Source organism: Hordeum vulgare, chromosome 7H (assembly GCF_904849725.1).
Source record: "Hordeum vulgare subsp. vulgare chromosome 7H, MorexV3_pseudomolecules_assembly, whole genome shotgun sequence".
Lineage (NCBI taxonomy): Eukaryota > Viridiplantae > Streptophyta > Magnoliopsida > Poales > Poaceae > Hordeum > Hordeum vulgare.
In genome coordinates, this window is record NC_058524.1 from 268,678,779 (window position 1) to 268,703,016 (window position 24,238).

A 24,238-nucleotide genomic window follows, 5' to 3' on the forward strand; every position below is an offset into this window, starting at 1 on the left:
TTGAGATTATTTTGCACCCGAGGTTTTCTTAGGTTGTTTCATTAAGATTTTACGTTTTAGTATACCAATTCATTATGCAATATTTGATATAAAAAACAAAATATAGGTCATAAGTTCACAAAAAATACATTTTCCATATATATTTTATACTATAGTTTTTATGACTGTAATTTACGTAACATAAAATATCAGTAAATATTTTCTTATTTGACTTCTGATAAAAATGGAGGGGGTGAGGAATAACAATACTTCATCCTGGGTGATGAATAGTCTGACCCTTGCTTTGTTCTGACTCAAACTTGCTTGAATATCAAAAACAATATTATCATGTTTTTATAGGCTTGGTCAAACTCTAATAAACTGGACATAAGACAAAGCTAGAGCTTCTATTAATTCCGAATGGAGGAAGTAGCACACAATAGTGTTCAACTTCATTGCAATAAAATGGTTGGGGCGGATTATGGATAAAAGGGTAAGAGTTGTAGTCTGACATCTGCAGCACAAGAAACCTAAAGAATCAATTTTGACCAGGCGTCAGGCCTGACCAGCAATTTCAAACCATGAATATGCAATAAAAGAATCAATTTTGATATCTCGGTGTAGCATGAAAATTGTACAACCTACAAGGTCAAACCGCCTACGCAAAATTGAACTATCACTTGTAACAAAACTCAGACACGAATACTGGCACAGTGCACCCTGTGGACTTCATGAACTAGATGAGGAAATTATCCATCATGTGATTGATAACATCTGCCCCATCTGAGTTAAGCCAATAGCTCTTTACCTGACGTTCATAGAGCAAAGAGAAGTATGATCAAAATGTATGTATTATTGCATTGGCATATTCTACCACGCAACAAAGTATTAGGTACCCAGAGTTTCAGAGCGAAAAGTGTAGAAGGGTAGTTTCAAAGCGAAAATTGTAGAAGGGTATTGCCACCATGCACTTCTACTTCACGTTCTCTTAATTTTCTTCTTTATATGTACTGAATTACTAGTATATATGTAAAATATACTTACGTTTTTGAACATACAACATGGTTATCAATGTCATCAAGTTAGGATAATAATGGACCTAGTACACAGAAAAAGCAATCCCATGCAAGGTAATTTTGCTAACGATATCTGGGTGCATTTGACTAGATTGGATTTTAACTTAGAAAAATGCCCCTCTATTTTTCAGAGCAAAAGTTCAGATGCCACTAGATGGAAGCACCAAATTCAGATACCAAAAATGAAAACAATACTTCAATCAAAATGCAAAAGTCGGCTTGGAAAGGTCAAAAATCACACCTGGATGGTGTTATGCGCAACTAATCTTTGACTACTTTTCTGGAAGCTCACATCAACACGTTCCCACTGTAGTTGTGTTAGGCCTCTTATCATCTCCTCTGCGTGTGGAAGGAAATGTTGCCACTTGTCAACAATTGATGAACAATGATTTAACATGTTTGGGCTAGCGAACAGCTCATATGAAGATGATCTCAAGGTTATTTCAAACTGGGGCATGCAGGGAACTGATTATCATCAAACTCAGTCTATGCCACTCGACTTCCTAAAAAGGCTGGTCGAATACCAAAAGGTCCAATGTAAATAACTCAATAAGAAGAGACTTGGAACTAAAAAGTCTGATGCAACCATGATGGGAGCTAAGAAAATATTAAGGCAACAGCAGACAATAGAAAGTCAGCATACCTTCTGGGCCGTAGAGATTAGCACTCACTTCGGTTTCATTACTGTCCATAATTCCTCTATCAACATGGACAATATGTGGATACTTCTCATCACGAACAAGAAGGCGATGCTGCAGTTGAATTCAGTTAAAAATCAGTACGTTTACTTAAAGGGGAGAAACCATAAACAAAAAACCATTCCTAAGTACATACTTTTGGCAACTCATGTTGACGCCTGATTGATGATGTTCTCCAACCCACCATATCTTTTCAGCTAGTTAAGTGGGTATACAGTCAGAAGTAAAAAATGCAATTCACAATACACAATGAACACAAGCATGTTAATTCAGTAGTTAAAGCATACGGTTGAAATTTTAGCAGTTAAAAGATAAGGTTGAAATTTTAGCAGTTAAAGGATACGGTTGAAATTCAGCAGCTAAAGGATACGGTCAAAATTGGCATTCGCATATGCCACGCGTCGTTTGAAAGAGCGCAATCCAGATCTGCACAACAGAACATGGAATACTTTAGAAATAATGTCGTATACACTTCTAATTAATTACGACAACTGGAGGGCAATACAGAAAATAACCTGAATTTTATATCATCATGGTCCTGAACCATTTGAAGAAGGAGTGGACGCCTGCCATCATCATTGTCTGTAAGGAATAAATGCTTTCCAGTTCTTCCAACAATCAAATGTGCAGTTTCTGATGCTCTTCGCTCCAGGAAAGGCAAGCCACATAGAAAGGGGAGCTGGTGGAAGAATCTGAACATGAGACTAACATTACTGAAGCATTTGACTGTTCTTGTTCTATTGCAATCTGAATTCGAGGAGTCTCAGTGTCCTGATCCCGCGGTAGCAATCAAGGGTGCATGATGGATAGCTAAATTTGTTCGGAGGGCTTACGAGTGGCAAATCAGGATGGCTGCACACAAGAGACAACGATCTACCCAGGTGCAGGCCCTCCCTGGAGAGGTAACATCCTACTCCTGCTGCTGAGATGTATTGCCTTGTGTGTTCGCCTGAGATCAGAGAGATCTCGGCTAGGGTTCTTGGTACAAGGTGCACCGTGGTGGTGGCAGAGGTGGGAGATGAAGGGTTAGGTGAGGAACCCTGGATCTCGTTAGTGGTGTGTAGAATTATCTGAGAAGATTCCGTCCCGACCGAGAGGCCACTAACTGGCCTTATATACGTGCTCAAGTTAGGGTTACATGGCTCGGGTAAGTTTACAAGTTGGTGTGTGCTACTGCGTCGCGCCGAACCCTGACTAGTTGGGTGAATTGGTTGCCTACCTTGTCTCTCGAGATGATAAAGGCGCCACTGGGTCGCGCCGAACCCTGACTAGTTGGGTGAATTGGTTGCCTACCTTGTCTCTCGAGATGATAAAGGCGTCCAGTCTAGAAGGTTGGCCCGAGTCACCAGTCGGGCCCATGCTAAGATCATTGGCCCGCTTTCGACCTTGCTGCCTAAATCTGGGTGTCGTATCCTTGCCAATAACCCCCAAATCTTTTATGATTCCCCTATCCTGGGAAGTGGAGATCTTGGACCAATCCCGCCAGCCAAAGGAAGTCGCCGTCAAGTACTTCCCCAGGTGGCCAGGTGGGTTGAAGTACTTCAGAATGCGCATTCTGAGTTACAGTTGGCGGATTCTTCATGATGGCCCAGACTAGAGCACAACGTGGCTTTTACCTCTTGGAGAGGGATATATACGCTGGCGTATGGCCTCATAGGAATACAAATTGCATATTCCTAAAAGCTTAAGGTTAGAATCAAAAATACATTATTTTACTAATTGCACTAAATAATAAATGCATTGAATGGAGTGTACCGGTCAGTTCCGCCCTGTCTATACTTTATGTAATGAATAGACCAAGTGCATTAGTGAGGTCTGGGATGGGCAGGTTTTAAAGCTGTCTTTTAGAAGGATTTTTTTTCTTATAAACTCATGGAACTCTGGTATCAGCTGGTTGAGATTGCCAGCAGCATAGTATACTCTGAGGATCCAGATTCTTTGATTTGGCAGCTTGAGAATAAAGGCCAATACTCTACAAGCTCCTCATATCATGTCATTAACTTTAGAGGGGTGCAGCCAACCTATATTCCTGCAGTATGGACCCTCAAAGTTCCCCCAAAAATCCATGTTTTTCTCTGGCTACTCTCACATAACAAGTTTGATGACAAGGGACAACCTTAGAAAAAGACATATAATTAAACCACTGGACTGTGTCTTCTGCTCTGAAGAATCTATTCATCATCGGTTTTTTTATTGTATTGTAGATAAGAGTATTTGGCCCTCTGTTAGAACTTACTTTAATAATGCTATTGAATACAGCTATGAATCTTTAGCCAGATTATGGATATCCAATAACAAAAACTCTGCTCTGAATACTGTTAGCTCTGCCATTGTTTGGTGTTTGTGGAAGTATAGGAACTCTATGATCTTTAACAACACCAAATGGATCTCTGTGAATCAGGTGTTTCGCTTGATCTGGAGAACAATCAGATTCTGGGCAATCTTATCCCCAGAGCAACACAAGGTGAAGCTGACAGAATTTTCAGATGCTCTGATGGAATTCTTGCAAAGGCCCCTTATGATCCTAAGTGGCTGAAGCAACGGATGCTGGATGTGCCTGGATCCCTCCTCCCCAGAGACTGGAGCAAGTTCAAGATAACTGAGGACCCGGCGTTCTTCCAATCGCCAAATAAGAAGAGGATCGCCAATTAAGAAGAGGATGACTAAAGCTGCAAGCAACGTGTCCAGTCCAGTCTCAACGCTGACCAACTGCTGGTCTCCACAAGCTGTGTTTGTACCGCCGATGAAGACCAGAAGGGCCGGCGGGGAGATAGCCTGATGAGTATGTGTGCTCTCTGGCAAAATAGCTCTGCTTCTTTTTAGATGCTGCCCCGGACATTCATGTATCCCTGGTGGGTTGCCCCCCAGCTCCTATCTTTCTTCGTTCCTTTCTGTATGGTTTTAGTCTAGTAGTTTGAATTTCAACAGCTTTAGCTGTTGTATGACCATTTGGTTTCATTCGAGTAATGGAGCCGGGGGGTGCCTGTTAGAGTACGTGATGGGCCTGGGCCCGTTAGTCTTAGGGTTTGCTTAGGGGTCAAGTAAGCTTTACTTGGGAGTCAAGTAAACCTCTCTATATATGGAGAGGAGATGTATCAATCTAATCTAATCTAATCTAAGCATAATAAAGAGGCTATCGCTTCCGTCGGAAAACCCACCGAGGTGATTTTACAAAAAAGCCCTTACTGTTTATGACATTAAACTCGTAGTATATATTAAATATTTTTCTAAATACTCATATCTTTTAAACCGTAACTCCAAATTTAACATATTATACATGGAATTTGATTAGAAAAATATGTAGAATTTAAATATGATATTATTTTATCTGTTAAACGTTTAATAAAAATACTATCTAGGGTGCAATCTTAATAAATAAGTCATTATTCGTCTTTCTTTCATACCGGTACTCATCCGGGTTGGGGATGAACACGTCAACAAAATCAGGATTAGAGATGAAACTGAAGGTCACTTGACTGATTCTTTGTACGTATTAAATCTACATGCAAGCCGTGTTAAAATAGAAGACCTGTGAAATTTTGAACTGCATTTTTGTAGGATAAGACCATCTTTATTTGTATCGTAACTATAAATTCTCAAATTATAGACATTTTTTATAAATTAAGAGCGTGTGCCGTGTGGTATTTCTTTCTCCCGTTGCAACGCATGGGCCCTTTTGCTATCAATCTAAGCAGGCAAGAATTAAGAAGGAAAACCCTTTTCCCTCTTGCCCGGTCGTGGGAAAGGACCTCCACGGCCGGCTCTCTCGCACCCTCGCAGCTCTCTCTCTCTCCCGCTCAAACCCTAGCAACCATAACATCTGGTATCAGATTTCTCAGGCTCGATCATGTTCACCCCGTCGCCGCCGCTTCCTGTCGCCCTCACCCCGGAGGAGATCGCCGGAGCAATCCGCGATCTCACCACCGCCATCCAAGGGATCTGCCTCTTCCTGGCCGGTCCCTTCGGACCGCCGCCGGCTGCGCCACCAGTCGTCGCCTACGGGCCGGCGCGGCTGCCGCGGCAGCCGCCGCACCAGGCGGCCTCCGCCGCGATCGCCGGGCCGGGGCAGCCGACACTGCTGCTGTCGTCGCCGCCACTCGACGCCAGGCTGCTGCAGCCGCCGCTGCCGCTCCCCGTCTCCGGGCCGATCTATACGGCGGCCTGGGCGCCGCCGCACATCCAGTGGCCACCGGCGCCACCCCAACAGTACGGCGAGCCCTCCCGCTTCGCCGGTCCCGACGGTGCGCCATTCCACGGGGGGTCCTCCATGGTCACAGCACCGGCGCCGACCCCCGCACGACCGCCGCCGCCGCCCTCGGCTGCGACCACGGCGCCGGTCATCACGTTCCAGCATGGGATGCCCTACGACGGGACTGCGACGACCTCGTTCCCAGCAGCGCCACCGCCGTCCCAGGACAATCCCATCCAACAGATCAAGTTCCAGCCGTCGTCGGCACCGCTTCCAGCTTGGATCGCTACCCACCACGTGTCGGCGGCGGTGAGGCTGCAGGCTGCTGCGCGCGGCCTCCTAGCGCGCCGGCATGTGTCGGAGATGCGTGATTTGCAGCTGCAGCTCCTCCAAGTTGCGGTTCGCGGTGCAACGGACCTCGATCTCGTCCGCTGCATGGGGGATCTTGGGCATGCGATTTCCCCCACGGGCGGCGGGCATGCTGTTTTTCCCACGGGCGACGACCTCCAAGTCTGCGACATCGACAGTCAGTCGGCGGGGAGAAGACATGGTGTCACCGACAGGAGCGCACCGCGTAGCACCACTGCATTCCGCCGCCGACTGCCGCGAGGGCCCCCTTGGTCCCGATGGTGTCCTTGGGATCCAGGGGGTTGCAAACGCACAAGTTCGGCGCGCGGAGGATTCTCGCCTTATCGTTCGGAGTCAAAAATAAAGAGTCGGAGTCTCATTCGGGTTAGCTTATTTCAGGTCAATACAATAGGCCGAGATGTAAAAGGCTTGTTTTTTAGGCGTTAGGGTTGTGTGGGGTCAAATCGTCGTTAGGTTGCAGCTCGAGGACAAGCTACATGTCCAGGTGGGGTGTAGTGTTAGAGTATGTGATGGGCCTGGGCCCGTTAGTCTTAGAGTTTGCTTAGGGGTCAAGTAAGCCTTACTTGGGAGTCAAGTAAACCTCTCTATATATGGAGAGGAGATGTATCAATCTAAGCAGGCAAGAATTAAGAAGGAAAACCCTTTTCCCTCTTGCCCGGACGTGGGAAAGGACCTCCACGGCCGGCTCTCTCGCGCCCTCGCAGCTCTCTCTCTTCCGCTCAAACCCTAGCAACCATAACAGTGCCTCCCTGTTTTTCTAAAAAAGGAGCATGCCGGTTAAATCTCTCTCCCATGGGTAAGCTATAAGTTGGTAACCAGGGAAAGAGACAGTTGAATGATCAAACTCTAGTTTATAAAACAATAGACGAGAGCAGTGATATTGTTACCTGTTTGTTTCCACTTGAACCCAGATGTGGTGATGCAAAGGTTATAAAGTTCATAGGTTTTAAGCCGGCAATGAGACCCTCCAAGCACTCAACTTGCTCTCTGTTGTTCCCAACAGAACAATTAGTTATGTCACTACATTCGTAAAGCCTTCCTATAGCATATCTGGCAACAAGACCACCCAGAGAGTGCGCCACAATTGAGATCTTCTTCACACCTCTTCTTTGCTCGACAACTGATAGAACCTATAGGGGTTCAGTTAGTACAAATATGAAATGATGTGATGAAAGCATAGTACTTGCAGTAACAAAAAGATCGCATGAGATCAATATAGACCTAATTTTCCTTGCTTTGATATCAACGGGTCACAAAGTGAAGCTTAACAACCTATCACCCTGCATGTTAACATAAAAACCATAGCTAGTTTATGATTAATGAGCTTAGTAACATCTTATCGTGCCATGACCCTACATGTTAACCTATTAAGCACAAGCAGTTTACAATTAATCAGCTCAGAAAGGAGATGCGGTCTAGCAGACAAGACAGACAACAACAACAACAACAACTAAACCCTTAGTCCAAAACAAGTTGGGGTAGGCTAGAGCTGAAACCCATAAGATCTTGAACCAACTCATGGTTCTGGCACGTGGATAGCTAACTTCCACGCACCCCTGTCAATGGCTAGTTCTTTGGTGATATTCCAGTCCTTCAGATGTCTACTTACGGACTCCTCCCATGTCAAGTTTGCTCTACCCCGACCTCTCTTGACATTACCAACACACTTTAACCGTCCGCTATGCACTGAAACTTCTAGTGGCCTGCCTTGTACATGCCCAAACCATCTCCGACGATGTTGGACAAGCTTTTCTTCAATCGGTGCTACCCCAACTCTCACGTACATGCTGTCTACCGGACAGAAATAAAGAAAATAAAGACAAAGTTTAACAATACTTGTACGTGTGCACAATAACAAGTAGTCAAGTACACGTTACGCAAATGTGTTTAATTTGTATTAAAAGGGCACAAATAAGATGAATCAACAAACGAAGCAGTCACAACGTCTCAAATAATCTGCCTCGACTATTGCTAAGAGGTATGCCACATCCGCAAAAAAAACATTCAGACAATGGTGGGAAGAGTAAGGAGAGAGGTGAGATTGTTACTCGGGGCAAAAATGGCTTGGCACTTCTAAAAAGACACTAGTAACAACCAAACGTTCTATTGGAGAGACCCTTGTTTGTCCGCTCCATCATCTCACACCAACATGATACTTTTGTTCATCTTTGCAACAAGTCTTAGTAGCAACCTAATTGAGAGGTTACTACTGATACCTATTTGACAGGTTACTACTGATGATACTATCAGTATTAACTGTCTACTAAGTAATGTACTCCCTCCGTCTGAAAACGCTTGTCCGAAGAATGAATGTATCTAGATGAATTTTAGTTCTAGATACATCCATTTCTATTCATTTTTACGACAAGTAATTCCGGACGGAGGGAGTACTTAGTAACAATCAGTTAGGGGATGCTATAAGCTCTTACACAGAGAACAATATTTTGATAGAACAAAAAGTACCTCGTTCGCTAACCTTTCTCCCATCAAGTCAACTCCGTCAAATGTCTGTGTAGCAGAGTTGCATTGGCTCCCTGCATGAAAAGCCACAGTCCAAATCTCTTTATAGGAAATCAGTAGTAGCTGAAACAACTTATGACAGAACACAGAATGAAGAAAAGACAAAAACTGCGTGAATGTATTCATCAGTTATGAAATCTGCCTCGTCTGGAGAGTCATATTCTGAATGACACTAGTACTAAAGCAGAATGATTGCACAATATTTTTTAGAGGAAAAGGGAGATAGATCTCCCCAGTTCCATTGCAAGAACGAAACCAAATAGTTGCATACATCAGCTCGCTTAGAGGAGCAGTCCAGAAGAACAACAAAAAGAGTAAAAGTATGTTATCCAAGCACTACCAAGATAAACACGATAAGCATGATAGACAAGCCACGCGAGGGGGGAATTACTGCTCGCAGGTGATCTCCAAAGTAGGTTTTCTGGCCCTCAGCAGCGGTGCAGACGGTGCTTGAGGAGACCAGCAGGCCACTAGGATGAAAATGGGGCTGGAAATGATGGACTGGTCTTCTGCAGCTTTTGCTGCTTGTTATCACTCCATCTAATTCCAAGCTGCGCAGCAAAACCAGAAGGAACCAGCATTTTATGTGTTTACAGTACCAGATGGTTCTCCCGCTGACAGTTGACTGTTTAATCTCACAGTCACTTAATCTCAACTAGATGTCGGCACCGGCATGTTGTATGAAATTCTTCAGCACAAGTTCAGGCTCAGGTATAAATCCACTTACGAAATAACCATGAATTTGTCATGTATGTAAACTTGATTTTCTACCATAAAGTGGCACTCCCAATATCCCCAAATGGCATGCACACACGCGGCCAGGCGCACTAGCAATATCTTCCTTAGCACTACAAATTCAGAGGATATATACTACCAAGAAACCGGGCACAAAATCGGGGAACTCACGGTGGATGATCACTTTGTCTGGCATCCGCCTCACGAACTGCTCAGCGGCAAACTTCCAGTCATCGGCACTGTAAAACAATGATCAGATTTTGCCACTGAAACTAAGAACCGCCAGAGTTGTACAAACCCACAGCAAAGACGACCAAAATAACAGTATACACGGATCCACCTCCCCACGAGGCCATTGACCATGACGACAAGGTGCTCCGGGTATTCCCCGCCCAGCGCTACCTCCGCGTCGGCCTGAACGCTCCATAAGTCCTCCCCTCCGCCGCGTGCTGGCTCCATGTCCACCTCCGTTGTCTCCGGCCGCTCCCCCCTCCCCTCATTCACCGCCACCGTAACCGGCGGTGACCACGGCGCGGGCACTGGCGCCGGCCTGAAGCATCCCATCCAGCGCCCGCTTCTACCACTCCGCGCGGCTGGCGAGCGGAGAGCCAGGTGGAGCTGCGCAACGGCACGCGGCCACCGGGACTGGGCCCCGGGGGGTGGAGTGGTGGCGCGGCCCATCGGGGTAGCGCTGGCGGCGATCATCTGGCGGGGAGGTTGGACGAGTGGAGCTTGCTCGGAGACCTAGATGCGGCGATGATAATCGGAACTGCTTCGATGAGAAGTTGAGGCGTGTGTCAATGAATATTCACTTACAGCATCTCTAATAACTAACTTTTCGAGGCCAAAAAAACGGTGCTCCAACACACGATTCATATGTAAAAAAAATAGACCGCGGTCTCCTCGTCATGTAAAATCCAACACCTCGCGGTGCAAATTTACATCACGAGGTGCATCTCGTCCAAAACCAACCGCCGCCTGCGAACGCCCAACCGCCACTTCCTTTATGTTCCCGCCCGCGCCCGTTCGCCCGCCCGAAGACCAGTCGGCCGGAATCCGCCGCCGCGACCGCCGAAAACCACGCCGTCGGCGTCGCCACCACCCCAAATCCCCGTCGCCGCCCTCCGCCGCCGTCGCCTCCCTCGCCGGTAGCCAGCTCGCAGTCGCCCGGACGCCGCCGTATCGGGAGGCAGCCGGCGCGGGATTCGGCGCCTCCAGCGGTCCGGTTGCCGCGGTAGGCCTCTGCCGGGTCTAAGGCTCCCGCCGACCTCGTCCCTGTCGGTCGTGAGCCTGTTCACGACTGTTGCGCCGGCCGCACGACCGCCGCACGAAGCCCTCCACCCGGCTGCCGAAGTACTGTTTGCCGCCCGCCGGGCTCCTCATAGCCGGCCTCGAAGCTCTTTTCTTATCACCGCCGTCGTCCGGAGGAGCCGACCGCAACATTTCATCTCATGTTTTTATGCAATATGTGCGGTTGTACAGTGGCTGGACAGCGGCTGAACAGCAGACGCGCGGCTGCTAGACGGTTTTGGACCATGAATTTGGACCATCTATTGGAGTTGGTCTTTTGGACCATGAGAATTTGGACCATCTGTTGGAGTTGGCCTTTTTTGGAAGCTCCAAAACGCACTTTTTGACGGTCCAAATTTTACATCTTCGGTTTTGGACCGTCAAATTTTGGATCATCTATTGGAGATGCTCTTAATCATAATCATATGTGTAATAAAAATATAAGATACAACTAATACTACTCTCTCCGTTTCTAAATATAAGTCTTTTAAGAGTTTTCAATAAAAAATATATACAGATGTATATAGACATATATTAAAACGTAGATTCACTCATTTTGTTTTGTATGTAGTGCCTTAGTAAAATCTCTAAAAAGACTTATATTTATGATTGGAGGGAGTATAATACATTGTATGTTATGTGTTGTATGTAAATTTAATGATTTGAGGCTCATGCATGCATGTGATTGGATTAGCACCTCTTTTTTTCCTATGGCCATGTGCCAAGGTTGTATGTTAGCTAAGATACAACATCACAATCTCTCTTCATTAAATATTGTGCCATATAAGTAAAATGACTATGAAACCGCGCTAAGAGGCTTGCATTGGCAGAGGCCTCGGAGAACGTGGAGCTGAGGGCATCTCTGGCCGACAGTTTTTTGGGCTTGGTGTGTCTGGGGGCTCGGGGGAGGGGGCTCGCCTTCCTAGTCGCACCCCCAAATTTCGGCCCGCACGCGCACATAAAATTTAAAGTTTTCTTTTCCGCTATAAAAAACACATGTTCGACGATCATCATGACATAGGTCGACGACCACCATCATAGGTCGGCGATCATCATGCCAATAGTTCGACGATCAAAAAGGCGGAAGCGGCACACGTAGAACTCAAATGGCAAGCTCCTCATCTCATGTAGGGACGGGAGAGGTCGGCATACGTGACGAGGTTGCAATGCTCGTCGTTGGCGTGGTCGTCGTCGGCGTTGGCGATGTGGTCGTAATCGACGTCGACGAGGTCGCCGCCGATCCCGGTATGCGCTTTAAGATGAGGTTCTGCACCGCCAAGTACCACGCCTTCACCTACGGGTCCATCGTCGTCGTATCACCTCCTCCCATCAGGAACATCAGGTCGGTGTTGCATTTCTTCGCGGACACGTTCGTCCTGAGAACGTTGAGCCATGACCTCTTCACTACTGGAATCCTAAAATTTGTCGTCTGTCATGTCTTTGTCGTCCGCTGACACATGGCAAAGATCCTCTTTGTCGTCCGCTGACACATGGCAAAGATCCTCTTTGTCGTCCAGCCGACGGCAAACAAAAGCCTGATGGCAAAGGTGTTGTTTGTCGTCAGCCTTGCCTGCGGACGACAAAGACACCAAAGGGGGACGACAACGGAGAGGCTGACGGCAAAGGGAGCGCCACCCTAACGGCCGAAGCCAACCCACCCCACCCACCCCTTTGCAGTCTGCCTCCGAGCCTTTGGAGACGGCAAAGGGGGCGCCACCCTAACGGCAGTCAGCCCCCACCCCCGCTCCCGTAACAGCACTCACCCCTCTCTCTAACACACAAGCCCCTGCCCCCACTCTCTCGCGCGCGCCCCCTGCCCACCCTAGAGCCGCCGCCACCACCACCTGAGCCGCTCCGGCCCACCACCGCCACCCATGGTCGGAGCTCCCCGCGCCCCTCCTCCTCGCGCCCTGCCCATCCCAGCGTCCTCGCCACCACCATCGGAGCCGCTCCGGCCCACCACCGCCGCCCACGGCCAGATCTCGCCCTCCCCTCCTCCCCGCACCCCTCCTTCCCGCGCCCCTCCTCCCCGCGCCCCTCCTCCCCACGCCGCCGGAGTTGCCCTTCCCTCCTTCGGCGTCGCCGGAGCTCGCCCTCCACCACCACCGTCCTGGTCCCCCACGCCCCTCCTCCCCGTGCCCTGCCCCCCGCCCGACGCCCCTGCCGGCCCCTGCGCCACACTGGCCAGGCCCCCACCGCCCCTCCTCCCACTACCCCGGTCGCCCACTGCCCCCGATGCCCGACGCCATGACCCTCGACTCCCGACGCCCCCGACGCCCGACGCCACTGACCCTCGACTCCGGACGCCACCGACCCTCGACCCCTGACCCCTAGCCCCGACCCCCGACGCCACTGACCCCTAACCCCCGACCCCTGACACCTCTTCGGCCTCTTGTTGACCGAAAAGACCCCAACCCCCGACGCCAGTGACCCTCGACCCCCGACGACACTGACCCCCGACCACCGACGCAACTAACCCCCGACCCCCGACGCCACCGACACCCGACACCACCGACCCTCGACGCCACTAAGCCCCGACCCCTGACACCTCTTCTGCCTACTGTTGAACGAGAATGTGCTTTTCGGCTTTCTAGAGGCCGACGGGGTCATAGTTTTGTAAATTATGAGTTACGTCACATATTTTCCGATTATGTTAATTATAAAAACATCATATTTGTGTTGATCGGGTGAATTTCAATGTGCAGTTGTTCGACGACCTCCACGTGCGTTGGACGAGCTTCGCCCTGCGTTTGTTGGTGAGCACAAATGACTTCTCCTCCTACCCCCTTAATTTGCTTTGTTCCGGTCTTTGTGCCGATGAAACTTGCTAGCTATAGATTTCTTCAACCATGAGTATGCGTGACCAGTATGTGTCTCCCGTTCGAAAGGGCAATATCTATAAATATGCACGTCTTTGCATATTTATAACTGCCATCCTTTCGAATTGTCCAACGTTATCCATGGACAGCCCGAGCATGTGTAGATTGGGTTCGTTTTCCTGTATGCTATGCTCCAGATCCGATGCGGAATTTTGTCAGTGCCTCCCTGTTTTTCTCCGGGTACAGATCCTCTCTGCTTATTGCCGAGACGTGTATCAGGAGAACAACGGGGAGGTGCTGCCGAAATTCTGCGTCGCATCTGGAGCAGAGCATGGGAAAACGAACCCAATCTACACATACTCGGGTGGGATTAGGACCTATCTTTACCTATTAGCGTGCAGGTTGCATGGACGTAATAAAACTGGCAAACTTGATTAGCGGATGAATATAGATGATGAATTATATATTTATTTCTTATGCGCCCATAGGTAGCTAGGCAACATGAGTGATCGTGCTTGGATGTACACTGGTCACCCTAGTCAGAAAGACATGACCCATGAATGGTTAACAAAAAACAGGGGGGTTGTGAGAGCCGCATTTGCAAATGGCCAGCAAAAAACATGGTGCCCCTGTCCCAACTGCGACAACTAGAAAAAGCAGACAGAGTTTGAAATGGGTAAACGCGTGCATAAGTGGGGTTTTACGCCTAATTATACGGTATGGACTTTTCATGTTGAGTCTAACCAACGTGCCAGAGCTGAGGTGATTCGTCGTCGCAGCGACGAGCATGGTACCGGGATCGAAGACATGGCGCAAGACTTTGATGATGCTTGGGATTTGGACGATGAGATGGAGGAATCTGCAAAGGCCTTCTACGAAATGTTGGAGTCTTCAAAATGTCCTCTCCACGAGCAGACTGAGCTTTGTCAGTTGGATGCCATCGCGCAAGTAATGGCTCTGAAGGCTCAATTAAACCTAGGGAGAGAATGCTACGACGCGATGATGACGATATTTGGACGCTTTCTACCCAAGGGCCATGTAGTGTGTGCAAACATGTACTAGTCAGAGAAAATCCTCCGTGTACTTAAGATGCCCTATGAGAAGATACATGCCTGTGAGAATGGATGTGCCTTATTTAGGCTTGAGTATGCGGCCTTGAACTATTGCCCCATTTGCAATTCTTCGAGGTATATTGTGGTAGACAACGGTATGGGTGAGAAGAATCAGACCAAAATCCCCATTAGTGTTCTTCGGTATCTGCCAATCGTACCAAGACTTCAACGTCTTTTCATGGTCGAAGAGACGACCAGACAGATGACATGGCCCAAATTCGGCAAAAGAACCGAACTAGATGCGGGTGGGAACAAGATGCTGGTACACACTTCAGATGGTTTTGCGTGGAGGCACTTCGATGCATTACATAAGGATAAATCGTAAGATCCAAGGCATCCTAGAGTTGCCATCAGCACAGATGGGTTCAATGTGTATGGTATGACGGCAGCACAATACAGTTGTTGGCCTGTATTTGTCATTCCACTCAATTTCCCACCCGGAGAGATTATGAAAAGAAAGAACATTTTCCTAACGTTGATAATTCCAGGGCCCAACTATCCGGGGAAGAATATGAATGTGTACATGCAACCGCTTAAGGATGAGTTACAAGAAGCCTGGGATAATGGGATCAAGACCTACGACGCCACTACCAAAACAAATTTCAAAATGCATGTGTGGTACATGTACTCGACGCATGATTATCCGGCGTTTGCGCTATTCGCTGGCTGGTGTGTGCATGGAAGGTTCATGTGCACCACATGCAAGGCAGCTCTTAAGTTCCGTTGGCTGCAGGCTGGTCGCAAGTTTTCTTGCTTCGACATGCATAGATAGTTCCTGGATCCTGACCATAAGTTTAGAAAAAGACAAGAAGAATTTCATCAAAGGTAGAGTTGTCAAAAACACTGCACGAGCTGCGTTGACAGGCCAATAGACCCTTGATCAGTTAAACGCTCTCGAGCCTGATCCTTTGCGTCCACGGTACTTCAAAGGGTATAATACGAAATACGCCTCGACTCACAAGTCATGCTTATGGGATCTGCCTTACTTCAAAGACCTCCTTTGCCCACACAACATCGACGTGATGCACGCTGAAAAGAATATTGTGGAGGCCATTTTTGGTACATTGTTCGGCATAGAGGGGAAGTCAAAAGATAATCCTAAGGCTAGAATCGACCTGGAGGCTCTATGTGATAGACCATTACAAAACTTGCGACAACGGAAAGGAAAGCAAAGCACAGCGAAGCCAAAGGCATGGTTCAATCTTGAAAGGCCAACTATGAGGGAAATGTTATTTGTGGGTGAAAATGTGATTGATGTTCCCCGATGGGTATGTTGCGAATCTAAAGAGGGGAGCGAGTCTTGAGAAATTGAAAATATTTGGTCTCAAGAGTCATGATTGGCACATATGGATTGAGCGGGTAATGCCGGTGATGTTGCATGGCTTTATCCCTGAGGATGAATGGCTAGTACTGGCAGAGCTGAGCTATTTCTTCCGTTCTCTTTGTGCGAAAGAACTATCACCTGACGTGCTAGATGAAATGGAAGAGTTGGCGGCGGAGTTGATTCGCAAATTAGAAAAGATCTTTCCACCGGGCTTCTTTAATCCAATGCAACATTTGATTTTGCATGTCCCTATCGAGGCAAGATTAGGGGGGCGTTCAAAATTGATGGTTCTACTCAACTAAGACGGCCTTATACGTTGTCCTAGCACTCTCCGGCAGATAAAGGCACGCCAAACGAGCTCCTGTCCTGAGATAACACCTCGTCCACGGCCAGTCAAGCTCGCCATCGAGGTTAGTTTAATGGACTCAACTATCTTTCCGCATTATGTTGTGCGTGGGAACCAATATGATTACAATGCTAACAATGAGTTGTCTTGCAGGCTGCTATTCTGAAAGAGAGAGAGAGAGAGAGAGAGAGGCAATGCAGGCGCTTTTGGCGGAGAAGGATAAGGAGATGAAGGAGCTCGAGGAGAGGACGACTGCATTGGTGGAGACGGAGAGGGCATGGAATGATGCGTCTAACAGGGCCATGTACGAGCTCTTCATGGTAAGTTTCTTCTTCACATTATTTCAAATCTTGCATTTTAATGTCCATTTCATTAATAACTAAAAAGTTTGACTTGTCGAAACCAAATGTATAGTCTATGTGCGAGAAGACCGGCCACGTCCCTCCGGCGATGCCAGTCATTACATGGCGGGGACGGTGAGTTCCATTTCAATGAAGTGATCTCAAGAGTGTCATGATGCTAACGACACATTGCAAACGATGTTTGGTGCAGAATATCTCCCGAAACGCATCGCACAACCCTTCTATAGTGGAGCTTTCTCCAGGGCAGCCTTCTCGAGGTGAAACAAGCCATAGCCACCGTGCTTCACCGCCGTGATGACGATAATGGTATGTTATTTTTAAGTGTTTTGCTTAACAACAGCATAATGGTCCAATATGGTTTATTAAGCATACTTAGCTCCAAAATGACATATTTAACCCAAGTTAGCTCCAAAACAACATATGATTAGCTTGACTTCCACCTAAATGACATAATTAGCTTAGTTAGCTCCAAAATGACCTATTTAATAAAAAATGATCTATCTTAGCTAAGTTCTCTCCTAAATGACATAATAAGGCTTACGTAGATCCAAGATGACATATTCCCCCTAACTTATCTATTAAATGGCCTATAATTAGCTTAGCTAGCTCCAAATGGCTTAATAAGCATAGTTAGCTCCGAAATGGCTTATTTTACCCAAGTTAGCTCCGAAATGACCTGTAGTTAGCTAGGCTTCCACCAAAATGACATAATTAGCTTAGTTAGCTCCAAAATGGTCTATTTAATAAAAAATGACCTATACTTAGCTAATTATCCTCCAAAATGACATAATTAGCTCCAAAAACGCATACTTAGCTAATTTAGCTCGAAGAAGAGGACAAGAGGAGAAGAAAGAGGAAAAATGAAAATAAGGAAGAAGAAGATGAAGAAAAGAAGAAGAGAAGACGAAGGAGAAGAAGAAGGAGAAGAAGGAGGAGAGAAGAAGAAGGAGAAGAAGAAGGAGAAGGAGAAGAAGCAGGAGAAGGAGGAGAAGAAGGAGGTCGCCTTCTCCTTCTTCTTCTCCTTCTCATTCTTCTTCTCTTCTTCTTCTCCTCCTCCTTCTCCTTCTTCTTCTCCTCCTCCTCCTCCTCCTCCTCCTTCTTCTTCTTCTTCTTCTTTTTCTTCTCCTTCTTCTTCTCTTCTTGCTTCTTCTCTTTCTTCTTCTACGTAGCTTATTTTCCCCAAGAAAGACATACTTAGCTAATTATCCTCCAAAATGACATAATTAGCTTAGTTAGCTCCAAAATGGTCTATTTAATAAAAAATGACCTATACTTAGCTAATTATCCTCCAAAATGACATAATTAGCTCCAAAAAGGCATAATTAGCTAATTTAGCTCGAAGAAGAGGAGAAGAAAGAGGAAAACTAAAAAGAAGGAAGAAGAACAAGAAGAGAAGAAGAAGATAAGAAGAAGGAGAAGGAGGAGAAGAAGGAGAAGGAGCCCTCCTTCTTCTTCTCTCCTCCTTCTTCTCCTTCTTCTTCTCTTCTTCTTTTCTTCTTCTTCTCCTCTTCCTTCTCCTTCTCTTTCTCCTTCTCCTTCTCCTCCTCCTCTTCCTCATTCTTCTTTTTCTTCTCCTTCTTCTTCTCCCCTTGCTTCTTCTCTTTTTTCTTCTACGTAGCTTATTTTCCCCAACAAAGACACATTTAGCTAATTATCCTACAAAATGACATAATTAGCTTAGTTAGGTAAAAACATCATAAGAACCTTGGTTACCTCATTAAAATGACTAATTTAGCTCCAAAATGACATAATAAGCTCCAAATGGCATAAGAACCTTGGTTAGCTCATGAATATTATTACTTAGCTTGTTTTCCTCTAAAATGACATAATTAGCCCATTTAGCTCCAAAAAGACATACTTAGCTAATAATCAGCTATTAAATAGCCTATAATTAGCTTAGCTAGCTCCAAAATGCCTTAATAAGCATAGTTGGCTCAAAAATGACATATTTTACCCAAGTTAGCTCTATAATGGTATATACTTAGCTTGGCCTCCACCTAAATGACATAATTAGCTTAGTTAGCTCCAAAATGGCCTATTTAATAAAAAATGACATATACTTACCTAAGTCCTCTTCTAAATGACATAATAAGGCTATGTAGCTCCAAAATGACCTATTCCACCTAACTTAGCTATTAAATAGCCTATAATTAGCTTAGCTTGTTCCAAAATTCCTTAATAATCATAGTTGGCTCCAAAATGACATATTTTACCCAAGTTAGCTCTAGAATGACCTATACTTAGCTTGGCTTCCACCTAAATGACATAATTAGCTTAGTTAGCTCCAAAATGGCTTATTTAATAAAAAAATGACCTATACTTACCTAAGTTCTCTTCTAAATGACATAATAAGGCTATGTAGCTCCAAGATGACCTGTTCCACCTAACTTAGCTATTAAATGGCCTATAATTAGCTTAGCTAACTCCAAAATGGCTTAACAATCATAGTTGGCTCCAAAATGACACATTTTACCCAAGTTAGCTCTAGAATGACCTATACTTAGCTTGGCTTCCACCTAAATGACATAATTAGCTTAGTTAGCTCCAAAATGGCCTATTTAATAAAAATGACATAAACTTACCTAAGTTCTCTTCTAAATGACATAATAAGGCTATGTAGCTCCAAGATGACCTATTCCACCTGACTTAGCTATTAAATGGCCTATAATTAGCTTAGCTAGCTCCAAAGTGGCTTAATAATCATAGTTGGCTCCAAAATGACATATTTTATCCAAGTTAGCTCTAGAATGGCCTATACTTAGCTAAGTTCTCTCCTAAATGACATAATAAGGCTATGTAGCTCCAAGATGACTTATTCTCCCAAACTTAGCTATTAAATGGCCTATACTTAGCTAAGTTCTCTCCGAAATGACATATACTTCTCTTCTTCATCTAGTCTTCTTCTTCTAACTTTCTTATTTGCCATTTTGCAGATTACATTCACTTCACGGGAAGCTTGGATTATATTGATGGAGTACTCGAATATGGTTTCTTCTACCATGGCTTCACGGAAGCTTGGATTGAAACTATTGTAGTATATGGATATATATGAAACTTTGTATGCATGGATGAAACTAGTGTAATATATGGTTTTGTATGGATGCAACTTGCATAATATGTATGTATTATGGATGAAAGTTATTTTAATATGGTTATGAGTATGGAAAAAAATTTATTTCTGTCAAATATATATATATATATCCTGATTATTGTGAAAATTATTCCTGTTTTGTGTGAAAATTGCTGGATATTATAGAAAATAAAATAAATAGGGGTTGTTTTGAGCCTTTGTCGTCCGCCCACCGACCGCAAAGGGCTTGCAACAGACAGCAAAGGCTCCACAGCCTGGGTTGAAACACGCTGGGGGTGCCCCCTTTACCGTCTGCCTCAAACATGGTTGACGGCAAAGGGGCAGGGCAGATGGCAAAAGACGGGGGGGGGGGGGGGGGCAGACGGCAAAGGTGGAGGGAGAGAGGGGCTGGGTGCCCCCCTTTGCCGTCGGCCTCAAACATAGCTGACGACAAAGGGGGGTAGGGCAGACGACAAAGGATAGGTGGGCCCAACAGGCTACTGATAACCCACAAGTATAGGGGATCGCAACAGTTTTCGAGGGTAGAGTATTCAACCCAAATTTGTTGATTCGACACAAGGGGAAGCCAAAGAATATTCTCGAGTATTAGCAGTTGTGTTGTCAATTCAACCACACCTGAAAGACTTAGTATCTGCAACAAAGTTTTAGTAGCAAAGTAGCGTGATAGTAATGGTAGCAACGACAACAGTAGCAGTAGTGACAGTAGTAGCCGTAAAGTAACGCAGCAAGGACCAGTAGGAAAAACTCATAGGCATTGGATCGGTGATGGATAATTATGTCCGGTGACATTCATCATGTAACAGTTATAACATGGGGAAATATGTAACTAGCTCCAGTTCGTCAATGTAATGTAGGCATGTATTCCGTATATAGTCATACGTGCTTATGGAAAAGAACTTGCATGACATCTATTGTCCATCCCTCCCGTGGCAACGGGGTCCTAATGGAAACTAAGGGATATTAATGTCTCCTTTTAATAGAGAACCGAAACAAAGCATTAGCACTTAGTGAATACATGAACTCCTCATACTATGGTCATCTCCGGGAGTGGTTCCGGCTATAGTCACTCCGGGGTTGTCGGGTCATAACACATAGTAGGTGACTACAACTTGCAAGATAGGATCAAGAACACACATATATTGATGAAAACATAATAGGTTAAGATCTGAAATCATGGCACTCGAGCCCTAGTGACAAGCATTAAGCATAGCAAAGTAGTAGCAACATCAATCTCAGAACATAGTGGATACCAGGGATCAAACCCCATCAAAACTAACTCGATTACATGATAGATCTCATCCAACCCATCACCGACCAGCAAGCCTACGATGAGATTACTCACAAACGGTGAAGAGCATCATGGAATTGGCGATGAAGGATGGTTGGTGATGACGACGGCGTCGATTTCCCATCTCCGGAGCCCAGAACGGACTCTAGATCCGCCCTCGAGAGGAAGAACACGTGGTGGCGGCGGCTCCATGTCGTAAAACGCGATAAACTCTTCTCTCTTAATTTTTTCCGGGCGAGAGAGACTAAATAGAGCTGGAGTTGGAGGCGGTGGAGTCACGAGGGCCTCACAAGCCTGCCAGGCGCGGCCAGGGGGGCTCCGCGCCTCCTCGGCTTGTGGGCTCCTGGCTCCGTCCCTCCAGGTAATTCTTGCGCCAGTATTTTTTATATATTCCACAAAAAATCCTCATAAATTTCCTCGTCATTCCGAGAACTTTTATTTCTACGCAAAAACAACACCATGGCAATTCTGCTGAAAACAGCGTCAGTCCGGGTTAGTTCCATTCAAATCATGCAAATTAGAGTCCAAAACAAGGGCAAAAGACTTTGGAAAAGTAGATACGATGGAGACGTATCAACTCCCCCAAGCTTAAAGCCTTGCTTGTCCTTAAGCAATTTAGTTGACAAACTGAAAGAGACAAAAGAAAAACTTTTACAAACTCTGTTTGATCTTGTTGCTGTAATTATGTCTAACTCATATTCGGATTTTCAGCAAGATCATAAGCTAACCACAAAAGCAATGACATTTAGGTCTCATGGTGAACTCATACCAATGGCAAAATCAACTAGCGAGCAATAATAATAAGTTTCAAACGTCAACACTTCGATCAAAACAATCATGAAGCAATATGAATAGATGGTATCTCGCTAGCCCTTCCTGAGACCGCAAAACATAAATGCAGAGCACCTTCAAAGACCAAGGGCTGACTAAACATTGTAATTCATGGCAAAGAAGATCCAGTCACAGTCATACTCAACAACAATTAATAGCAAAGCATAAAAATGACGGAGGTGCTCTCTAATTGGTGCCCTTATAAGGAGAGGATGACTCAACAGAAACATAAATAGATAGGCCCTTCGCAGAGGGAAGCATTGATTTGCAGAGGTGCCAGAGCTCAAGCTTTGAAGACAGAGATAAATAATTTTGGGTGGCATGCTTTCATTGTCAACGCGATGACCAAGAGTTTTCACCATCTTCCATGCTACACATATTATAGGCGGTTCCCAAACAGAAAAGTAAAGTTTTGACTCCCCCACCACCGATCAATCACACTCCACGACTAGCCGAATCCTCGGGTGCCGTCCATACCAACAACAATCCAAGGGGAGTTTTGTTTGCAATTATATTTTGGATTTGAGCATGGAACTAGGCATTCCGATTACCGCCCCTTTCTCGTGAGTGATAGTGAATAAACATGTATCGAGGATAACACGCCTAGCATGGAAGATACTGACCGCCCCTTGTCACCACTTGAGCGGTTTGGGCATGCAAAACAGATTATTACTTGAAGGTTTAGAGAGTGGCACATGCAAATTTACTTGGAACAACAGGTAGATACCGCATATAGGTAGGTATGGTGGACTCATATGGAAAAACTTTGGGTTTATGGAAGTGGGTGCACAAGCAGTATTCCCGCTTAGTACAAGTGAAGGCTAGCAAAAGACTAGGAAGCGACAAACTAGAGAGCGACAACAGTCATCAATAAGCATTGAAATTAACCAATATTGAGTGCAAGCATGAGTAGGATATAAATCACCATAAACATGAATATCATAGAGGCTATGTTGATTTTGTTTCAACTACATGCGTAAACATGTGCCAAGTCAAGCCACTTGAATCATTCAAAGGAGGATACCATCCTATCATACTACATCATAATCATCTTGAAATTCATGTTGGCATCCAAGACAAACCATTATAAGCTCCTAGCTAATTAAGCATGGCATCAGAAACTATGATCTATAAGTTGTCATTGCAAACATGTTTCTCTCATAACAATGCTGAATTAGGAACTATGAGCTAGTCATATTTACAAAAACAAAATAGATCAAGTTCATACCAGCTTTTCGAGGCTCAGTCACTTCATCATATATCGTCATTATTGCCTTTCACTTGCATGACCGAATGATGTGAATAATAATGAAAGTGTTCGTGCATTGGACTAAGCTAGAATCTGCACGCAAACACAAAGGAGAAGACAAAGTAATATGGCTCTTTGACGGATAAACAGATATGCATGTGAGAGCCACTAAACATTTTAATCATGGTCTTCTACCTTGACCCAAATAAAAAGAAAACTATTTACACGGGAAAGCTCCCAACAAGCAAAAGAAGAATGGGGAATATTTTTGGGTTTTGTTTCTAAACACCACTAAGCAAGCTAGAAAGTAAACTTACAACTATTTTTTTTCTCAATCTAAACAAACACACGAGAAGAAAGCGAGAAAAAGAAATAAACTAGCATGGATGATACAATGGCAAGGTGTGAACACCGACTAACAAAGTGAAAGTGTGAGCATGAATATAAAGTCGGTGAGAAACACGTACTCCCCCAAGCTTAGGCTTTTGGCCTAAGTTGGTCTACTCCGACGGCTGGTCCGGGCGATATCCAAAATCATAATGGGGGTTGTACGGGAATGCGGCAGCTACCGCCTGAATAGCTGCCTCACGGAGGCGAGCAGCTTTCGCCTCCCTCTCATACTCCTCTGCCTCTCCTCTGGTTATGTAATATCTTCGTTTTACCTGAAAGTCAAAGAAGGCAGGAGCATGAAGGGTAATATGGAAAACACACTGTCGGTTAAATATTAACCGGTATAGTAGGGATTCATTATCCCTCTCAAGGAACTAATAACGTGTCATAGCGGCGCGATCAAGGAAAGTTGTATGGAGCGGGGGATCTCCTGTGCGGATGGGTATTCCAAGAAAATTTGCTATGCGAGTGGCATAGATCCCACCAAAGAAATCCCCTTCATTAGCATTATTATTTAGCCTCCTCGCGATTATAGCTCCCATGTTGAAACTTCTATCACCCGTTACTGCG

At 45.5% G+C, this 24,238-nt stretch overlaps 1 protein-coding gene across 5 annotated transcripts; it reads right to left on the reverse strand.

Annotated features, from left to right (window-relative positions):
* Positions 1-551: 551 nt before the first annotated feature.
* On the reverse strand, positions 552-10,370 carry LOC123407625 (putative lipase ROG1). 5 transcript variants are annotated; one of them, XM_045100792.1, is made up of 10 exons: positions 9,907-10,363; positions 9,738-9,805; positions 8,775-8,845; positions 7,199-7,441; positions 2,269-2,432; positions 2,124-2,179; positions 1,890-1,942; positions 1,699-1,807; positions 1,297-1,394; positions 552-787 (listed from the first exon to the last, which is right to left on the reverse strand). In XM_045100792.1, exons 1-10 carry the CDS (start codon positions 10,269-10,271, stop codon positions 716-718), a joined length of 1,299 nt encoding a protein of 432 aa, XP_044956727.1. In that variant the 5' UTR covers positions 10,272-10,363; the 3' UTR covers positions 552-715. The 5 variants fall into 5 exon arrangements, with proteins under 5 accessions (XP_044956727.1, XP_044956730.1, XP_044956731.1 ...); XM_045100795.1 differs by having other exon boundaries at positions 9,969-10,165; XM_045100796.1 differs by having other exon boundaries at positions 9,897-10,007.
* Between the last annotated feature and the right edge of the window lie 13,868 nt (positions 10,371-24,238).